The sequence below is a fragment of the Dicentrarchus labrax genome, unplaced genomic scaffold, assembly GCF_905237075.1.
Source record: "Dicentrarchus labrax unplaced genomic scaffold, dlabrax2021, whole genome shotgun sequence".
In the NCBI taxonomy this organism is placed as follows: domain Eukaryota; kingdom Metazoa; phylum Chordata; class Actinopteri; family Moronidae; genus Dicentrarchus; species Dicentrarchus labrax.
Genome location: NW_026136723.1, coordinates 24230387 through 24246977, shown reverse-complemented (window position 1 = coordinate 24246977; position 16591 = coordinate 24230387). Strand labels below are relative to the sequence as shown.

General features: G+C 39.1%; 2 protein-coding genes across 10 annotated transcripts in view; one reads left to right on the top strand and one right to left on the bottom strand.

The window, feature by feature from the left end:
- Window positions 1-1073: 1073 nt before the first annotated feature.
- ak2 (adenylate kinase 2) lies at window positions 1074-13020 on the bottom strand. Of its 2 annotated transcripts, XM_051391564.1 has the most exons (7): window positions 12836-13019; window positions 10829-10954; window positions 9481-9591; window positions 8934-9028; window positions 6481-6553; window positions 4720-4939; window positions 1074-1321 (listed from the first exon to the last, which is right to left on the bottom strand). In XM_051391564.1, exons 1-7 carry the CDS (start codon window positions 12932-12934, stop codon window positions 1314-1316), a joined length of 732 nt encoding a protein of 243 aa, XP_051247524.1. In that variant the 5' UTR covers window positions 12935-13019; the 3' UTR covers window positions 1074-1313. The 2 variants fall into 2 exon arrangements, with proteins under 2 accessions (XP_051247524.1, XP_051247523.1); XM_051391563.1 differs by lacking the exon at window positions 1074-1321 and having other exon boundaries at window positions 3862-4939; window positions 12836-13020.
- A 1040-nt stretch (window positions 13021-14060) lies between these two features.
- Window positions 14061-16591, top strand: part of LOC127358440 (C-type lectin domain family 4 member E-like) — a 38692-nt gene continuing 36161 nt past the window's right edge. For all 8 annotated transcript variants that reach the window (XM_051391545.1, XM_051391544.1, XM_051391547.1 and 5 more), the window contains exons 1-2: window positions 14061-14216; window positions 14485-14562. In XM_051391545.1, coding sequence (XP_051247505.1) covers window positions 14150-14216; window positions 14485-14562 — 145 coding nt within the window. In that variant the 5' untranslated portion in view covers window positions 14061-14149. The remainder of the gene's footprint in view (window positions 14217-14484; window positions 14563-16591) is intronic.

The window sequence follows — 16591 nt, the reverse complement described above, 5'->3', positions numbered from 1 at the left end:
ATGTCGCTAACTCCTACACACTGGTCCTTTAAACGCAATTTTGCAGCACTTGTACTTAACTATTTCCATTTAATGCTACTCGATAGACAAGATTTAGTGACTAAAATACATATAATCAGTTAAAATACAACTTCTTGTTGAAGATTAAACTCCTGCCTTTGTTAACTTCTCAAGGTTTCATCTAATAATTATTCAAAGACCGAAGAGGTAAAACAAAACTGGACTAACGTCTGGCTAACTGTAGAACTAATATAAATCCTTTTTGTGTATGATCAAACTCAAGTTGAAAAGTCGTTTGCTGCAGGTTTCATTAGATTTTATGTATTGTGCAGTGCAGATGACACTATGGAAAGAACCTGATACTTAAAATCCATGCTTATATTTAAAAAAAATAGCAAATTAAATCTACTCAAACAGTAAATGCCACTTGTTTTATCCCTTATTTGTCTTGAATCATATTCATGTCCTTTTCTGTTGCCTTGCGTTTCTTTTATATGTTGTTTAAATGCATTCGTAGGTCTTCCACATGTGGCTGAATTAGCACTTTTGGGGGAATGGTGGCAAAAAATTGACTATTGGCCCCCTCTTGTCTCAAAATGTCCATAAAGTACATTGCACACATGTAGTTTGGCAGCTTCGTTATAATTTGCACAAAGAATCTGAAAACACTCCTATAATGGAAAAAGCACCATATGCAAATTTGATAACACAAAGCCCCTGACCCACGGTGAAGCTGGGGTTTTTTGTCAGTTTGCGTTGGTAAATCGAGCCTGGTTTATTTAAAGAATATTGAATTGCCTTGTTGTTCAAAGAGGATATACAAATAAACGTGCCCTTTGCTTACATAGCCAACATTATCCATCCCGGTGTCAGTTGTGGACTAAAACAAATCCAACATGTGGCGTATTGAGAATCCCTCTTACTGGATCAAACAATCAGTCTTAAATCATAATTAGCCAACATTTTAAAAAGGTAAAGCCTCTAATATTTATCTACAATTGTTAATTTAAAACGTGTATTTTGCTAAGTGGGAGAGTCAGGTGAAAAAACAAAAACACAATTTGCACAAAATATCATGATTGTAGGAAAGCGCAACATTTATTAGGAGGGGGAACATGAGGAATATGACAATAAGTGTTTCAACTACGAGCCCCACAGCTCCGCAAACCTTAACTTATTAAGTCTTAAGGATTCCCACTATTTTCTGATTCCCTGGACCCCTCCCATCCCCCCCCCTCCCCATCTGTCCACCCACCCGAGATCTTTTGCCAACTCCAATCCTTCGCCTCGGTGGGAATGGAGCAGCTCAGGATTCAACCAGCTGGAAGACAAGGGAGAGAGAGGGGAAGAAAAGTTTATGCAACAAGCCATGGCTAATAATACTTTTCTGGTAGTTAAATTCTGGAACTGTCAAGAGCAATGGACAAAAAAAACAAAAAAATAAAAACTGAGTCCTGTCCATCTCTGAGTGCAATTAGGCTACCAGCATTCACTTTAAAGTGCAAATTCAAAAGTCACATTCATTTAGGGGTGAACAAAAAAAAAAAAAAAATCTGGTTTTCTGTCGGGTTTCGACTCTAAAATCTAAACCGTGACAAAGTGATGAATAAAAAAGGAACAGACTGAGCACAGGATAGAATATTAAGGGAAATTTAGCATGAAATTGTCTGGTTTAGCTGAATAAAAGACTGAAATCTGCCTACTGGGACTACTGAACATCTGTTATTGTTTTTCATCACAACAACCCCGAGAGAATAGAAACACATCAGTATTCAAGGGAAGGTGCAGGTGACACAGTCTGCATGCAAGATGTTTCCACTGAACACAAACACCAGGTGACTACAGAGAAGGGCAGGAAACTAATAGGTCGAAGAGGAACAGAGGATTCAAGGACAAAAATCCACAAAAGCCCGATATCACATGTGTGTCCAGAGGCCGAGTTTGCCATTTCCAATATGTCAGTTATTACAGGAGGGGGAAGAAAAAAAAAAAAACAGCACTACTACTGTGGATAATTTAAGAGACAGCTAGAATGTATTTTTCTCCCACACTGTGCCAGTGCGGATCAATCAAGAATATTTCTATGGAACAAAAACAACAACATAGCACTGTAAGCACAAGGCCGTGGAACAAAAGAGGGTAAAAAAAGAAAAGAAGAGACCTCTGGGAGCAGCAGAAACAAAAGCCTAGAAATCAAAACATTTCCGAAGAGGGAATGTTTCGGAACGTTTGAGTGACCAACGTCCTTCAGCTCGTCTCTTTGATCCAGTTCACTTCTGAGAGTCAGGGCACAGACTCCATCTTTAACTGTTCACTGTCACTATCCGAACAATTCATTGACAGCTGGCCTCTGAACACCGATGTGAAACCCCCCCCCCCCCATTTTAAAAACCAAACACAAAGTTCACATTAGTGCTTCAACAAGTGCTCTACAATCCAATACAAAATTCTTGTAATGACTTTTTTTCCTAACAAGCCATTTTATGAATTGTGTATGTGAATTTGTAAAGTGACCAGCATGCTTTCAAATGCTCTTTCAAAAGCAACTTTACTTACTACTTACTGTCAGTGCAGTATTTTTTTAAGATCATGCCACTGATAATTAACCTGCAATAATTTGTTGACCACTTGGGGGCAGCGGAAGCAAGTTTTTAACCAGCACTGACACATCATCACCTTTTCAGTGGATGGGGTAAACTTGTGAATAGTTGCTTATTTATATATCAAGTAAGTTACAGAGCAGCATTGTCACTCATTCTCGAGTCATGTTTGAGTCCACCTGATGGATGTAAGTCCAATATTCACTCTGCTTTAACTCTCTACCAAATCCTAAGGGGATTATCTGGCTCTTTAGCTGCCTAATGCTCCACCGTGTTCACCTTCTAGTTGCTAACTGTGTCTGCTGCATACAGTTTGGGTTGCTGTGGCCACGAATCCAGACACTAGAGAGGTGAGAGTGAACCAAAACAGGAAAATTGCTGCCGGACAGCTGAACAATGAGCTGAAAGTCGAGGATAGCTGCAGAATCAGGTGGTAATTCTCTATAGGTTCATCATTATGATCGACTCTTTTCACATTTGATACATATCGATTACAGATGCTTTAAGTGAAATGGGAAATGATCCAGACTACACTTTTACCTTTCTCATATTCAGCAACCAATTTAGATTACACTATAGTCTAAACTCGGGAATGTTGTGTCAGTGCCTCTTTACACATCCATTATTATCCATCATCGAACATTATCAAAAAAGACTCGGGGTATGTCTCATTACAGCACTACATACAAATATTTGGTGTAAATCAATAATCAGCACTCCCACTGACCAGATTTCTGAGAAATCCTGTTTCTCAGAAATAGTTTGGGCTAATAAAATTCCAAAAAAGGCAGACAGGAAATCCCATGCATCATCGGGAGGAAACAGACAAATGAATGTCGCAAACCAGAACTCTGTAAACTTTCTAAAAAAAGACAATGGTGTTGAGCCACATGGAGCTGACACAACACACTATTTAGGTCTATAGGAATAATTTAGCTACTCAACACTGTACAGTCTGTTTCACAGTAAAGTGCATTTTGATTTAGCAATCAACTATATCAATCAAATGCTGAGTTAATTTTCAACCAGTACAGTCTCTCAAAGGTCCTAAAGGTCATCCATTGAGTCCAAGAGAGTGAAAGCAGTACTTGAGCAGAGGAGAGGGAGACAGTAGGTTATACTGATGGATGAATGAAGAAAGGAGAGTATGTCCCGGGTAAGAAGCAGGGGAAAAGTCTCCAGTGGACACAGCAATCACAGCATCAGCAGCACTGAAACCTGCTGCTGAAACAGGTTTTCTTATGGAGGGACACAAAAGTGGTCTCTTCTACAATCTGCTTTATATAGGCCTGAGGCATACCTCACAGCTCGAAAACCTCTGACAAACTATGATTAAAATCTTCACACATTTCATATTTCTCAATAATAATTCATAATTAAATGCAAAGCAAAATACACATTCTATTTCATTAAATGGCGTTTCCGCAGCCCTGTCTTAGGTTATTTTTTTTTTTTTGAACTGTAACATTTGATAATGTTAAAGGCCACTGAAAATGACTGCAGCAGGTTGGACAACACATGTATGATGCTTCTAAAGCATTTCTACTTTTAAAGGATGCAAAGGAATAGGAAATACAACTGATAGCAGAAAAACAGGAGATCTACTGTATGTGCATGAGAATCAGAGAGTGAGGAAGAGTAAAGGGCAAAGTAATCGATTAAACAAGAGCAAACCAGTCCAGCGAAGGGCAAAATATGCAACAAATATCAATATTTTTAAACACCTCCCGATGAAAAGCATCTCTCGGTACATACACGGCATTTTGCTCCGCTAAATGTCAGAACCTTAAATCTCATGTCTATATGGGTGAAAGGCAGAAGCTGCAGTTTGGTGCTAATCACCAGTTTGTTTTATGGTTATTGATCAGTTCTACATTGGCTTGTTCTCTTTCAGACTTGATTTTGTGACGAGGAATAAGGAAAATACGTTTATATCCTTTCTGTTTCTACAACCACATTCGGTCTCCATAGTCTACAGCTCGCAAAGTTACATTTTGTTGCCACTGTGACACTTGATCAACTCTTGTATAATCTCCACCCTTGAGGGAAGAAAGAACCCGCTGGAAGGGATATGTGAAGGATGAAAAAGGTTTTTAAACGAAGAACACTTGGTCTTTACAGGCGGTGGCACGGGCGGGGGTTTCCGTGGCAGCAGAGAAGGCAGCTACGATGGAGGCAAAGACGACGTTTGGGTTCTTGGAGGCGTCGATGGCCGAGTGCAGGCCCCTGGCACTGTAGTACTTCACCAGAGGGGCGGTCTGCCGGTGGTAGGCGTCCAGACGGGAGCGCAGCGTCGTCTCGTTGTCGTCACTGCGGCGGATGAGTGGCTCGCCTGTCACCTGAGCGCAGACAATAGGGAGAGAAATGCATGAGAACAGGGACAAAGACAAACAATTCAAGCAGTTTCAATTGCTGTCTACAATTACGTAAACGCTCACATCTACTTTCATACGGCACCTAATCAAGTGTCGCTGTTCTCACTTTCCTTCTCGCACACGCGTTAGTTGTTCCTGTACTGCGAGCCGTCTTTGTGTTAGTCGAAACAGAAGCTTTGGAAATCACAGCCTCCTTTCTAAGCCAGGGGGGGATTGTGTGTTACGGTGTGTTCTTTGTTCGTAGATGAGCCACATGGTTTGACAAATATACAAAGAGTAAAGTACACTTAAAAAGGGATGAACTGATCCAATCTGTCGGATCGGTATCAGCTCCAAACCTAGCCTTATAAATCGGACTGGGTATTGGCTGGATGTGACCAATCAACATTTAATACAGTTCGAGGTCTATGTTATTATAAAACGTAAAGACTTGGCTTTTAGTTGCCTTCCCTCAGTCACACCGGCCTCATGTTACCTTACATAAAATTTTCCACAGTTTCAAATTTGTGAAAAAACAGGGCACTGATATCTGACGTGTATTCTGTATCACGAGTATCTGAGTTGTTCTTGACAACAGACAGCACTTGCTCATATTGTAAAACGGTCATATAATTTACCAGTAGGGTTTTTTTTTTTTTTTAAATGATGCAGGGTTCATAATGAAGGGACACAGGTTTATTACAGGTGGTCAGAGTTTATGAGAAACTCAACACTAGCTCACTTTCCATTTTTCTCACCACAGCCGTCTTTGGAGACTAAAGTTTACAACAGTTTTCCTCTAACCCAGGTTTACGTAGGCAATTAAAGTGAGGGGCTAATTTCACATTTTCCAGGACAACATAGATTATTTCCAGGAAATTTGGTCATTTTATGACTTTATGATTTTATGCATGGCTGGATAACAAGTCTCTAAATATCCAGGTTTTCCAGGACGCGTGGGAACCCCGATATGACCTTTGCTGTTCTTTATTGAATACAAGTGTGGTCATTTCTTCTGGTATTAGCGTGGGTAATCTTTAAAACACTAAAGGAAATCTTGATCTGTCATCACATTGTAAAAACGTTAGTCCCATCAATAAATCTATCACAGCCTCCCACCTAAAGGACAAGTCTCTCTCCACTGGGTGCCACTACCAAGCAGAAATCCTCTCTAATGGAGGAAACACACTGGATGTCCAAAACATTAAGTTCAATGGTGCTACAATCTCAAATTTTTAATTCTCTTCTCTTCTCTCTACTCTGAGTCACTTCCTGTACGTCTACTCCTTTGTGACGTATCCAGAGTTAATAGGATGAATCAAAGGATGGTAGCTTTTAACCAGAAACATCTCCATGGATTGAATTTGGAGTAAATGTCTGTAACATTTTATACATCCAGAATGCATCAAAGCACTTAAGTCTGAATTTGGCTAATTGACACCAGTTTCCAGCCTGGCAGTGATTTTAGGTCGGTGGCAGTTTAGCCAGAAGTGGTTTCTAAGTGGGTTGATAGTGAAACTACTTACGTCATCCTTCATGGGCTCTTTAGGGGGGTTGAACTCCTCGTGGTAGGAGCGGCCACTTGGCTGATGAATTAGTCTGGGGAAATGAAGGGGAGACGGTGAAGGAGGACAGGACAAGGACGGAAAAGAAATCAAGAGTGAGAGCAGAGGAGGAGAGACAGATGAGGGTTCGACAGCCAGGGTGACTCACTAACTACTTAACTGTCCTTTTCACATCCCACATGATGCCCTTGTCCTACTTGGCCTTGAAAAGGCATCAGCCGGCCTCCTCCTCCTCACAAAAGGACCCCCCTGGACAGAAACATGGCCCTTTGCAAACTAACAGTGTCTTCTTTTTAGTGTGGCATACGGATAGTGTACCGCGGTTAAAAGAGGACAAACGCTGTGCTGCAATAACAAACACAATAAAAGATTTCACAACACTCATTTTCTGAAGCGCTGACACGTGTTCAGATGAAAGGCCTCGGAAAACCCGTCTGCCTGTGCAATGTGTGGGTCAGATTCAAATCAGAGCACAGCATGTTATACTAAACTGCTTCAAAACCGTTACATAAATAATGATTTGTTGCACAGTGGAGGCAGAGATGGAAATGGACCAGGAAACAACAACAACAACAACACACTGCAAATTAAGTTGTTATCAGATGTGCAACTTTCTCTTTAGTTCTCTGTTAAGCCTCAACCAATAGAGCTTACATAAGAGAATCAGTGTGAGGTCACACCAGAAAGTGGAACAGTGAAATCTATCAGAGCATCTTTGCAAAGCAAGTGCCACTGGACGCTTGTTGACATAGCGACTACTTGTGGGTTGAGCAGCGGCTGCTGTTGGTTGTGGCTTTTACACTTGTGGCACAATATACATTCAACAGATAGCATGCTTAAAAGGGAAAAACCAGATTGTAGGCAGAAGTACTGAGGCGGAGCAATTAACCCTGCAAATTGTGTAACGTATGTCTGCTATTGCAATAAAGTTGTGCATTTGTGACATTTTGTCAAACCTGTTGCATGATGAAAAAATGGTGAATAAAATGCTGTTAAAATACAAAAATTCACCTCAACAAGCTGATGTTTACCAGCCAACCACATAACTGGACCGTGCTGTCACCAGCTGCTCCAATGTATGGAAGACAGGCCTTCAGTGTGCTATTACTGGTCCTCAGACCTCATGCAAGCTGGATACTTTCTGCATATTAAATAATGTATTTAATCTAAATGCAATGCAAGGAATAATGGATTGATTGATCAATAATCATAAGTAAACATGCAACGCCAGCTCGGGTTGAATGAGTACTAGATACAGTCAATACAAAAAAACTCATGATTTGATACAATTCACAATAATATTTTCTCACTATTCTATGAGACTGAAGACAAATTTTAATTGAAAAAGATTCCTTTATTTTTCTTATAATATCTATTATAACATAATATTTTCTCTTATGTTATTTATACAGTATAAACTGTGCAAAACCATGCATATTTCCTTTTTATTTGTAAAAACGAACCTGTCTTTATACCATATAGTGACTGAACTGTCTCGCTGTATATCTTTACATTGCTAACACTTTCGTTATTCATACTGTGGTAGTTATTTTTCCCCACCCTGAAAAAACCAGCATCAGACACATTTTCCCACTAGTGTTTTGAGACTGAATAATTCAGGTTACCTTCATTCGTCCCATCCAAACATCTCTACTTTCACAGACAGTGTATACATTCAGTTCACTGTGGGAATGGGAACGTCACGAGGGAGAACTAAACCTAAGTCAGCTAGAGGATTTATAAAATTGGATGTGGCGACACCATTTGTCTCTATTCCCTTTAAGGTCGGCACTGTCAAGAGGGTTTGCAATTGGTCAGCGTCACAAATTAGATTGTCCAAGTTTATTTAAGTTGAACTCTAACTGAAAGCGCCGTGAGGATCTACTGATCATGGCAAATTCTTCGAAATCAACAGAGTTTGTTCTGAAATTCTGCTGACATAAATACTGGTGTGATGTAGAAAAATGTATTAACAGCTTATTAACCTTCCCATGTCCCCTTTGAGCTTCATGAAAAGTTTCAGACCACAGTTTAAAAGTACAACCAGGCTCTGAGCAGCTATGGTATTCAGCACATTTCATCAGGGACGGACACAACGGCTTCTTTAAGGATTCAACCTGCGACCTTCCAGCCACAGCACGCTCACGAAACCGCTTCAGGCCACATTCACTGTTAATCGCATGCTTTCACGCTCCACTTCTCTCCAACATTATCTCACTGTCCCAGACTCTTGTGTTCACATGAATCAATCTACCTGCCCGGATGGATTTAACGCGCAGACAGAATGAGGAGCTTCTCGGCCAACAGAAAAAAAAAAAAAAAAAAGCCCCATCATGGGGAAATCATAAACCAGTGGGAAATAAAACAGACTGAATTCTTTCTCTGGTGTTGAATAATTAAAATCCGGCTCCTACCTGCCACAGATCCTGCGGACCAACAGAGAGTCATCCACGGCGAACTCGATCACAGAGTCCAGCTTCTCGTGTCTCTTGTCCAACAAGCCGTCCAGCTGGAAGAGACAAACGCAGAGGGAGTCAAACATAAGACATTGACCGATCTCTTTTGTTCAGTACAAATAGCCCCCAGCTCTTACTGTAGCTCTTTTTCCTTCAAATGTTCTCCAATATGATGACTCAGGCTAAATAAAAACATCAGCTGAATGTCTAAATGTATTTGCTGGAGTGAAAAATGTAAATTCTGAAACACAAAACCTCAAACTAAAAGAGGAAACTAGTTTGCAACATATTATTAGAGACATTTCCCCTGTCAATACTTCTCTCATATGGATTATGTAGGGAAACAGCTTGTCTCACTCTGTCCGACTATTCTTTAAATCTCTATTGTGACCTACAATTTGGTCAACGCACTGTTGAACTCCCTTTTGATTAATTCATTTCACTCTGTGCTGTTTTGGTTCATACGACAACCGCCGATAGCAGCAGCATCAAATGCAATCCTAACCATCTCAGCTTGTTTGACTGTGCGAGGGAATCCGTCCAACAGGAAGCCGTTCCTGCAGGCCGACGTGTCCAGATTCTTCTCTATAAGCTCCACGACCATCTCATCACTGACCTGCAAGTGAACAAAAAGACAATTCTCTCATCGGTCTATTCACACCGTAATCTGCCACATCCTGCATAACCACAGCTCTGTTAGGTAGCCACATGAAGAGCGTCAACAATACTGTGACCTTTAAAAGGAAAACACATGTTGACACAGCTCAGTTCCTTCTGATACATGTGATACACATGTATGAATTTCCTTCATGGCAACAATGAAAAGAGTCATTTGACATAAGGACAGCAAACAGACTTGTTTATGCAGTGGATCAGTAAACAGCTCTGAGGAAAACACAATGAGAGAGATCAGTCACATGATGAGACACTGAAAAGGGGACAGAGTGGCGCATAAAGACACACATACGGTACCGCACATTCAGACAAATACAGAAGAAAACACACAATTACAGATGTTACAAAAGGTGCAAAAAGGGAACACGTTATTATTTTGGTGCCGGGAGAGATGTGGAAACATTTAGGAATTCTACCTCCATGAAGGTTATGAGTTCTTGTTTAAACACGTCATTTGGGAAGATGTAACCTATGGTGCTGTTGAACTGCATTACGCTGAAAGGAATTTCGAATAGATAGATAGATAGATAGACAGATAGACAGATAGATAGATAGATATAAATGTTGCAGGTTCTGTACATGCCGATTAAAATGTGCAGCGCACTGGTTCCCAACCGAGGGGGTTTGGACCCCTACTAGGGGCCACGGCCTTCTTGATTTCAAGGGCTGTAAGAAAACTTCTTTTAAGAAAATATAGTGTGCCTATATCTCAGAATGTCATTTATTTCTGTCAAGAAAACTGAATGAAATTGACCCACAGGATAAGGGCACAGTGTTGTCACTATTTGGGTTAATTGTACAGTTTCAGTTGTTCTCTACTCTACTAGTCAGGGGTCAGAAGTTTTCTCAGTGACAGAACAAGGGAAGGAAACCACTGATTTAACATGTAATCTATGCACCGCTTCATGCAGATAACTCAATCACCTGTGATTCTTAGAGTATTACTTTTCTCCATATATAAGCTACAACTTGAAGGAATGCATACTTGTCAGTCCTAGAGTTGTTGCACTCAGTGGAAGCTATTTTAGCAAACGACAAATAAAGACATGAGACATGCAGTCACGTGGGACTGGACATGAAGGGCTGCAATGTCAACATGGAGCCTCAGAGAGGCCAAAGGGTCAGAGAAAGAAAAATACACACACAGATCATGAGAAGCAGACGAGCAAAAGTGTTACCAGTTTGCCAGCATCCATGGTCTCCTTGAGCCTCTTGCCGAGCGCTGAGCCTGAAGCCACCATCGCCCTCAACATGTCTCCGGTGGCCAGGTGGCAAACACAGTACTGCTCTGCTAGCCGAGGGGCCTGCAGGGTGAAGGAGAGATCAATCATGTAAAACAATGAATTATAAAAGTTTTTAAATTATCACCAGCAACAACCAGACACACGTTTGGATTTTAACTTTGTTCCACCCACTGGGTCTGTCAGAGAGCCAACCACCTGCACTGCTGGCTGCTAAAAGCACGAGAGCAATTTGTTTTATTTTGGCTGTGAGACCAGAGAGTCAGTCAGCAGCAGTGATTATTTCACTGCAGGTATGATTCAACACTGAACTTTTGCAGGCCAAACCACTTTTCTAGCATGTTCAGTTGTCTTATAGATAACTCAACCGACTACATATTAGCAGGACCTTCTCTTTCAGCAAATGGGGAGGAAATAAAAGCTTTGTTCCCTAGTAAATATTGTCAATTAAGAATTGAAGATAAGGGGAAGTGGTTTTCTGACAAATAACATACAGGACAGGTTGAGCAGGCAGATATTTTGCATATGGCCTCACCTGCAATACAACATGCACCATATGGAAGAACAACCAGGGGTGCAACTGACAATTATTTTCATTATAGATCATCTTGATTAATTGATAACTTGTTTTGTCCGACAAAATGCAAGGAGGCATTCACTTCACTATCATACAAGACAAAGAAAAGCAGAAAATCTTCACGTTTTAGAAGCTGGAACAGGAAAATGTTATTCAATTTTTTCTATTAATTGAATATCAAAACAGTTCCGGGTTCATTTTTTTGCCGATTGAGAAACTTCTTTAAATACAGAGTGACGAGTGAATCCTCAGAGCCAATGAATAAGTGAGTGCTTTACTGAGAACAGAAGACTTGAACCTGATTACAGCACGTGTTAAAGAAACAAGAGACCGAAGACACAGAAGCAACGCCAGAGCATGTGCCTGTGTGACTGATCTGAGAGCACTACACAATGTGGAGACATCGCCTGAAGGAGGTCATTGTGACATTTCTTTTTTTTTTCCCTACAAAAAGTTGCAAAACGAATCCTTCCACACTCATAATTGTGAAAGGGAATTTGTCTTCTAAATCTAAAAGATGCTTGTAGACTGTCTGTACTGTAACCGATATTTAGTAGTTTCTGGATAGATGCAGGAATATTAGTCAGTACAGCAAGACTTCAATTAAAAGCAGGGTACTAATAGACGCAGGTCACCTTTAATAGCCTGTAGTAGCTATATACAGGTTATAGAAATTCTTTGGATGTGTGAAACTTCTTCAAAAAGGCCACATTCATACTGGTTTAAATTAATAACTTGATCGTATTTGCAATCTTTATTAAGCAAGAGTTTTGTGCCATGGGCTACTAACTGAAAGCAGATCTACCTGAAGCACTGGTTTGACCAGAGTAAATTGTGACTAACTTGAGCTTTCTTGTGTATTTAACCAATCCTTATGGGTGTCAGACTGCAGACTATTGCCACTGTGAATCTACATCTCGTCCACTGCTGCAGCTCTGGTCCCACACTCTCCACCTGGTTGTCCTGTCAATGGCAACCAGACGTGGCCCCAGCAGAGAAAAGGAGAGTTTATTAAGGGATGCCAATCAAATTATCAACGTCACTATAAATGAATCTGATCAGTTTTGATGAACCAATCAGTAATTTAGTCGATAAGAAGTCATAAACGGTCCAATATGCCCCAGAAACTAAGATAAACAGCAAAAGAAAAACACATTTAAAGTTGTCTGTCAGTGTCTCAGACGCTTCAGCATAAAACTAACGAACATATAAGAATAATACAACCTCACCTTGTCCAGGTAAAGCCCAGATACACTAGCATTAGCATTAGCTAGCGGTAATATCGACCATGCGCTGAACAGCTAACAGCTAGCTCCATTAGCTTGCCTGTCTGTCTCTCTCTCTCTCTCTGCCTGTCTCTCTCTCACCTGAGTCCCCTTCCCGGCTCCGGGTGGCCCGAGCAGGATGGCCCGGATCCCCTCCTGCACATCGGATATCGCCTCTTTGAGCTGCGTGCTGGGGGCCATGTCTGGAGCGGGAGACCAACGGGACACAAACTTTAGTGAAGTGTGTCTGTGTTCGTCCTGGTGACACTTCAGCCCGAGTTGGTCGGGAAGAGTCCCGCCCTCTTCTGGCAAACACGGCGTTTGATTGGTCGGCAGACTGTTCCGTCAGTGAATGTGGACGTTCATTGGTTGGAATTCGTGTGACGTCTCGTTTTGTAACATCCGAGAGTTGAGTGCGGAAATTTATATTTTTTTATTTTTATTTTTATTTGTTTTAATTTTTTTTTTAAATTATTTTATTGTATGTTATGGTGTTTTGAAATGCACATTATGTGTCCCATGCTAATTCTAATTATTAATCAATTGTATTTACTATTTTTATTTTTATTTTTTAATATAAAATATATGTTTTTTCTTATTTATGAATTTTGTTTTTGCTTATTTTATTAACAGCTGGTAGTTTGGGGAAAGTTTTTTGTTTTTTTTAATGTCCCAAAGTCACAAATGTCAAATTACAGAAATCATGTGGATGCTGAAAGTAAAAAAAAAAAAAAAAATCATATTACTTCTTACTACTGAGCAGACTCTTTAACTTTGAGATAAAGTTGAAAGCTACTTATTCAGCGTGAAAGTTAATTCTTGATGCTGGAAATAGTGCAAAACAAATACACACAAACGAATCTTAAAGGCCTATACTGATTACTACAGTTGCAAACTCATAAAAAAGTTATTAAGAAGACGTTGAGTAAAATGATGTGCATTTATCACAAACAAAACATTCAGTCAGTGTGACATGGTTTCTATATATTATACTGTATTTTATTATAGTTCTTTACATATTTATACACTGCACTGACTATGGATGGTATGTATAGTATTATTAAAACAGGCTACAACCTTTACAATTTTTTAATTTTATTGGAAAATTATTTTTAGTATTTTGATTGAGAATATCAGGAGAGATTCAGTGAAGAGGAGGGAAAGGGAAATATTTGGATTTCTTGTTTAGTTTGTACTAAAACAAATCTTTCAGTTACAGATCCTCAAAACTTGAAAAAGTTAAACTCATTCCTTCCCCCCATCTGTGACTTCATTGTACAAAAGGGAAGTGACACATTTATTCAAACCAATGAATAAAGAACTTCAACTTCAGTCTTACAGGAAGGATTTTTTAACAGTTAGCTGTGAACTTGAAATAAGTTCTCTTTCAGACTCACTGAGGGTCACAACAGTAAAATGTCTGAGGCTGATGGAATAGTGTACTCTGATGTTAAGTTCACAAGACCGAAGAGAAACACCAGTGGTGAGTCTTTATCTATCTATCTATCTATCTATCTATCTATCTATCTATCTATCTATCTATCTATCTATCTATCTATCTATCTATCTATCTATCTATCTATCTATCTATCTATCTATCTATCTATCTATCTATCTATCTATGCTTGCTACCAGAGCTTTAAATACCTGTTTCTTTTAAACGATGAACGTTTAACCTCACACTTTATCAGTTATCTGCAGATATTTGCAGCTCTTTCATCAGCAGTTTGGTTTTGTGTTTTGTGTCGCAGGGACCGCTTCCTCAGAGGCTGAACCCACATACTCTGAAGTCAGGATCTTGAAGACTCAGTCATCCACAGAGCTCCCTGGTGGGTAAAACACTGTTCTGTAAATGAGAAGGTGAACTGTGACCTCCAGTCAGTGGTCATCATGAAACAAACCTGTCTCCGCATTTTAAATCTTTCTTCAGTGAACTTTCTTCATCAGACTGCGGAGGGAGTGGTCTCTAGAAACATCAGACTATTAAAACACAGAAAGTTCAGAACAGCAAGAATATATATATATATATTAGCATTTTGTATTTTTCTTAATTCTTAATTTAAAAAAATTACGTCTGTACAAATATATAACAAACATTACTGGTGTGAACAAACTTATAAAAGCATCAGAAGCCACCAGTAACTTTAACAGAACTTTAACTGCAGTAAACTGATTATGGATCAAACTGTCACCACATCTTCATTGCATGATGTAGCTTTAAGGGGTTAAAATAACCCTTTTTTTTCACAGATCATCACCTTCATTTTTCATCTGCTTTTCCCAACTTTTAAATGCAAAGAAAGAATGAAAGTAACACAGTCTACTGGGTGAAGAGTGTCTAGTAGTTTACAGGAAGATAAAGCGTTGAAGAGAAGAAAGTTAAGAAAAAATTCCAAAGAAAAGAGGAAGTAAACATGAAAAAGGGCCAAATGTTTAGTGATTTAATATATAAAGCTTCATTTTTACTACTATTTGTTTGAATCTTAATCTATTTTAACCTGTTTGTAGAGACTCCCTATATGTAAGTTAACTGAAGTTGAAGTTACAGCAGTCACAGTCTGCCATCAGCATTATAAAAAACAGCACTAAAGTGAGGAAATGAAGAACCAGCATTAAACGTGTGAATGTGGGTTTCTGCTCGGTAGTGTTTCTAAAAGTTCCTTAAAAAGCAAACAACTCATACGTATCCGTGGCTTATCACAGCTTTAAAGGCGACTGTGGTTCAGAGGTAGAACGGGTCGTCCACTGATCCCCGGCTCCTCCTGCTGCATGTCGAAGTATCCCTGAGCAAGATACTGAACTCCAAAGATACATCGGTGTGTGAATGTCAATGTGGCATGTAGTGTTAATGCTACACATTTACAATCACCATTAAAATGTACAATGTTACACATTAAAATGTAAGTAGAAGTATAAGAAGTACTTCAATTAATAGCCACTATTTGCATAAAGTTGAACTTCAGTTTTAAAAACGTATAGATCTTTATCTTGATCTTTTTCTGATTAATATCTCAGCATTAGAAAAAAATACAACAGAGTTAATTAATTTTTACACAATAATATGAACATCTGTGCATTGGTGGAGAGTAACAATACTGGACTTAAGTACAAATTTGAGTCCTTTTTCATCCAAAAACATTTTAATAGTTTCAGCTTCATAAATGTGCTTTTTTTTGTTTCCTTATTACTTAATTTATCTAAATTAAACAAGCAATGTGAAGCCCTAATTGTGATGACATTTCTCACTATTGTCAGAATTTTTACAAACCAAACAATCAATTAATTATAATTATAAAAAGATTTGTCAGTAATGAAAATAAAAAGGAATTCTTAATGATGCATTTACATTAATACAGGCACACACACACACACACACACACACACACACACACACACACACACACACACACACAAGATACAGTATACAGACAACGCAGAAACAAACAAAAATGCCACAGTACAAATAAATATAGAGAATATTTCTATTATGCTGTTTGTGGTTGTTTGTTATTATGTTACATAGACCAGAAAATATTCAATATAGATTTTACATGATGGAAAATATGCATCCTAAAATATAATTGAATAATCAATTATCGTTATGTAAATGACAATTAAATAATATTGAAATGTGTGTAACAAGTTTCATCTCAAATTAATAACATATCCTATATGTCCCTATACTGAAAAGATAGAGGGGAGAGACAGAAAGAAAACGACCAAGAAAGAAAGAGAGAAAGAAAAAGGGTGGTGGATGCCTCGACTTTATGACTTTAACTTGCAGTATTTTTACAGTGTAGTATTATTTGTACTCTAGTGAAGGAGCTGAATACTTCCTCCACTACTACATCTGGTTTG

Bases quoted from the DNA above. Each gene is read 5' to 3' on its own strand.
- ak2 (XM_051391563.1), bottom strand. From the start codon at position 12,934: ATGGCCCCCAGCACGCAGCTCAAAGAGGCGATATCCGATGTGCAGGAG. The intron at 6,554-8,933 runs GTAGGAGCCGGA...TCATTTCCCCAG, and splicing joins GTCCGCAGGATCTGTGGCAG to ACTAATTCATCAGCCAAGTG. The intron at 4,940-6,480 runs GTAAGTAGTTTC...GTCTGCGCTCAG, and splicing joins AAGAGCCCATGAAGGATGAC to GTGACAGGCGAGCCACTCAT.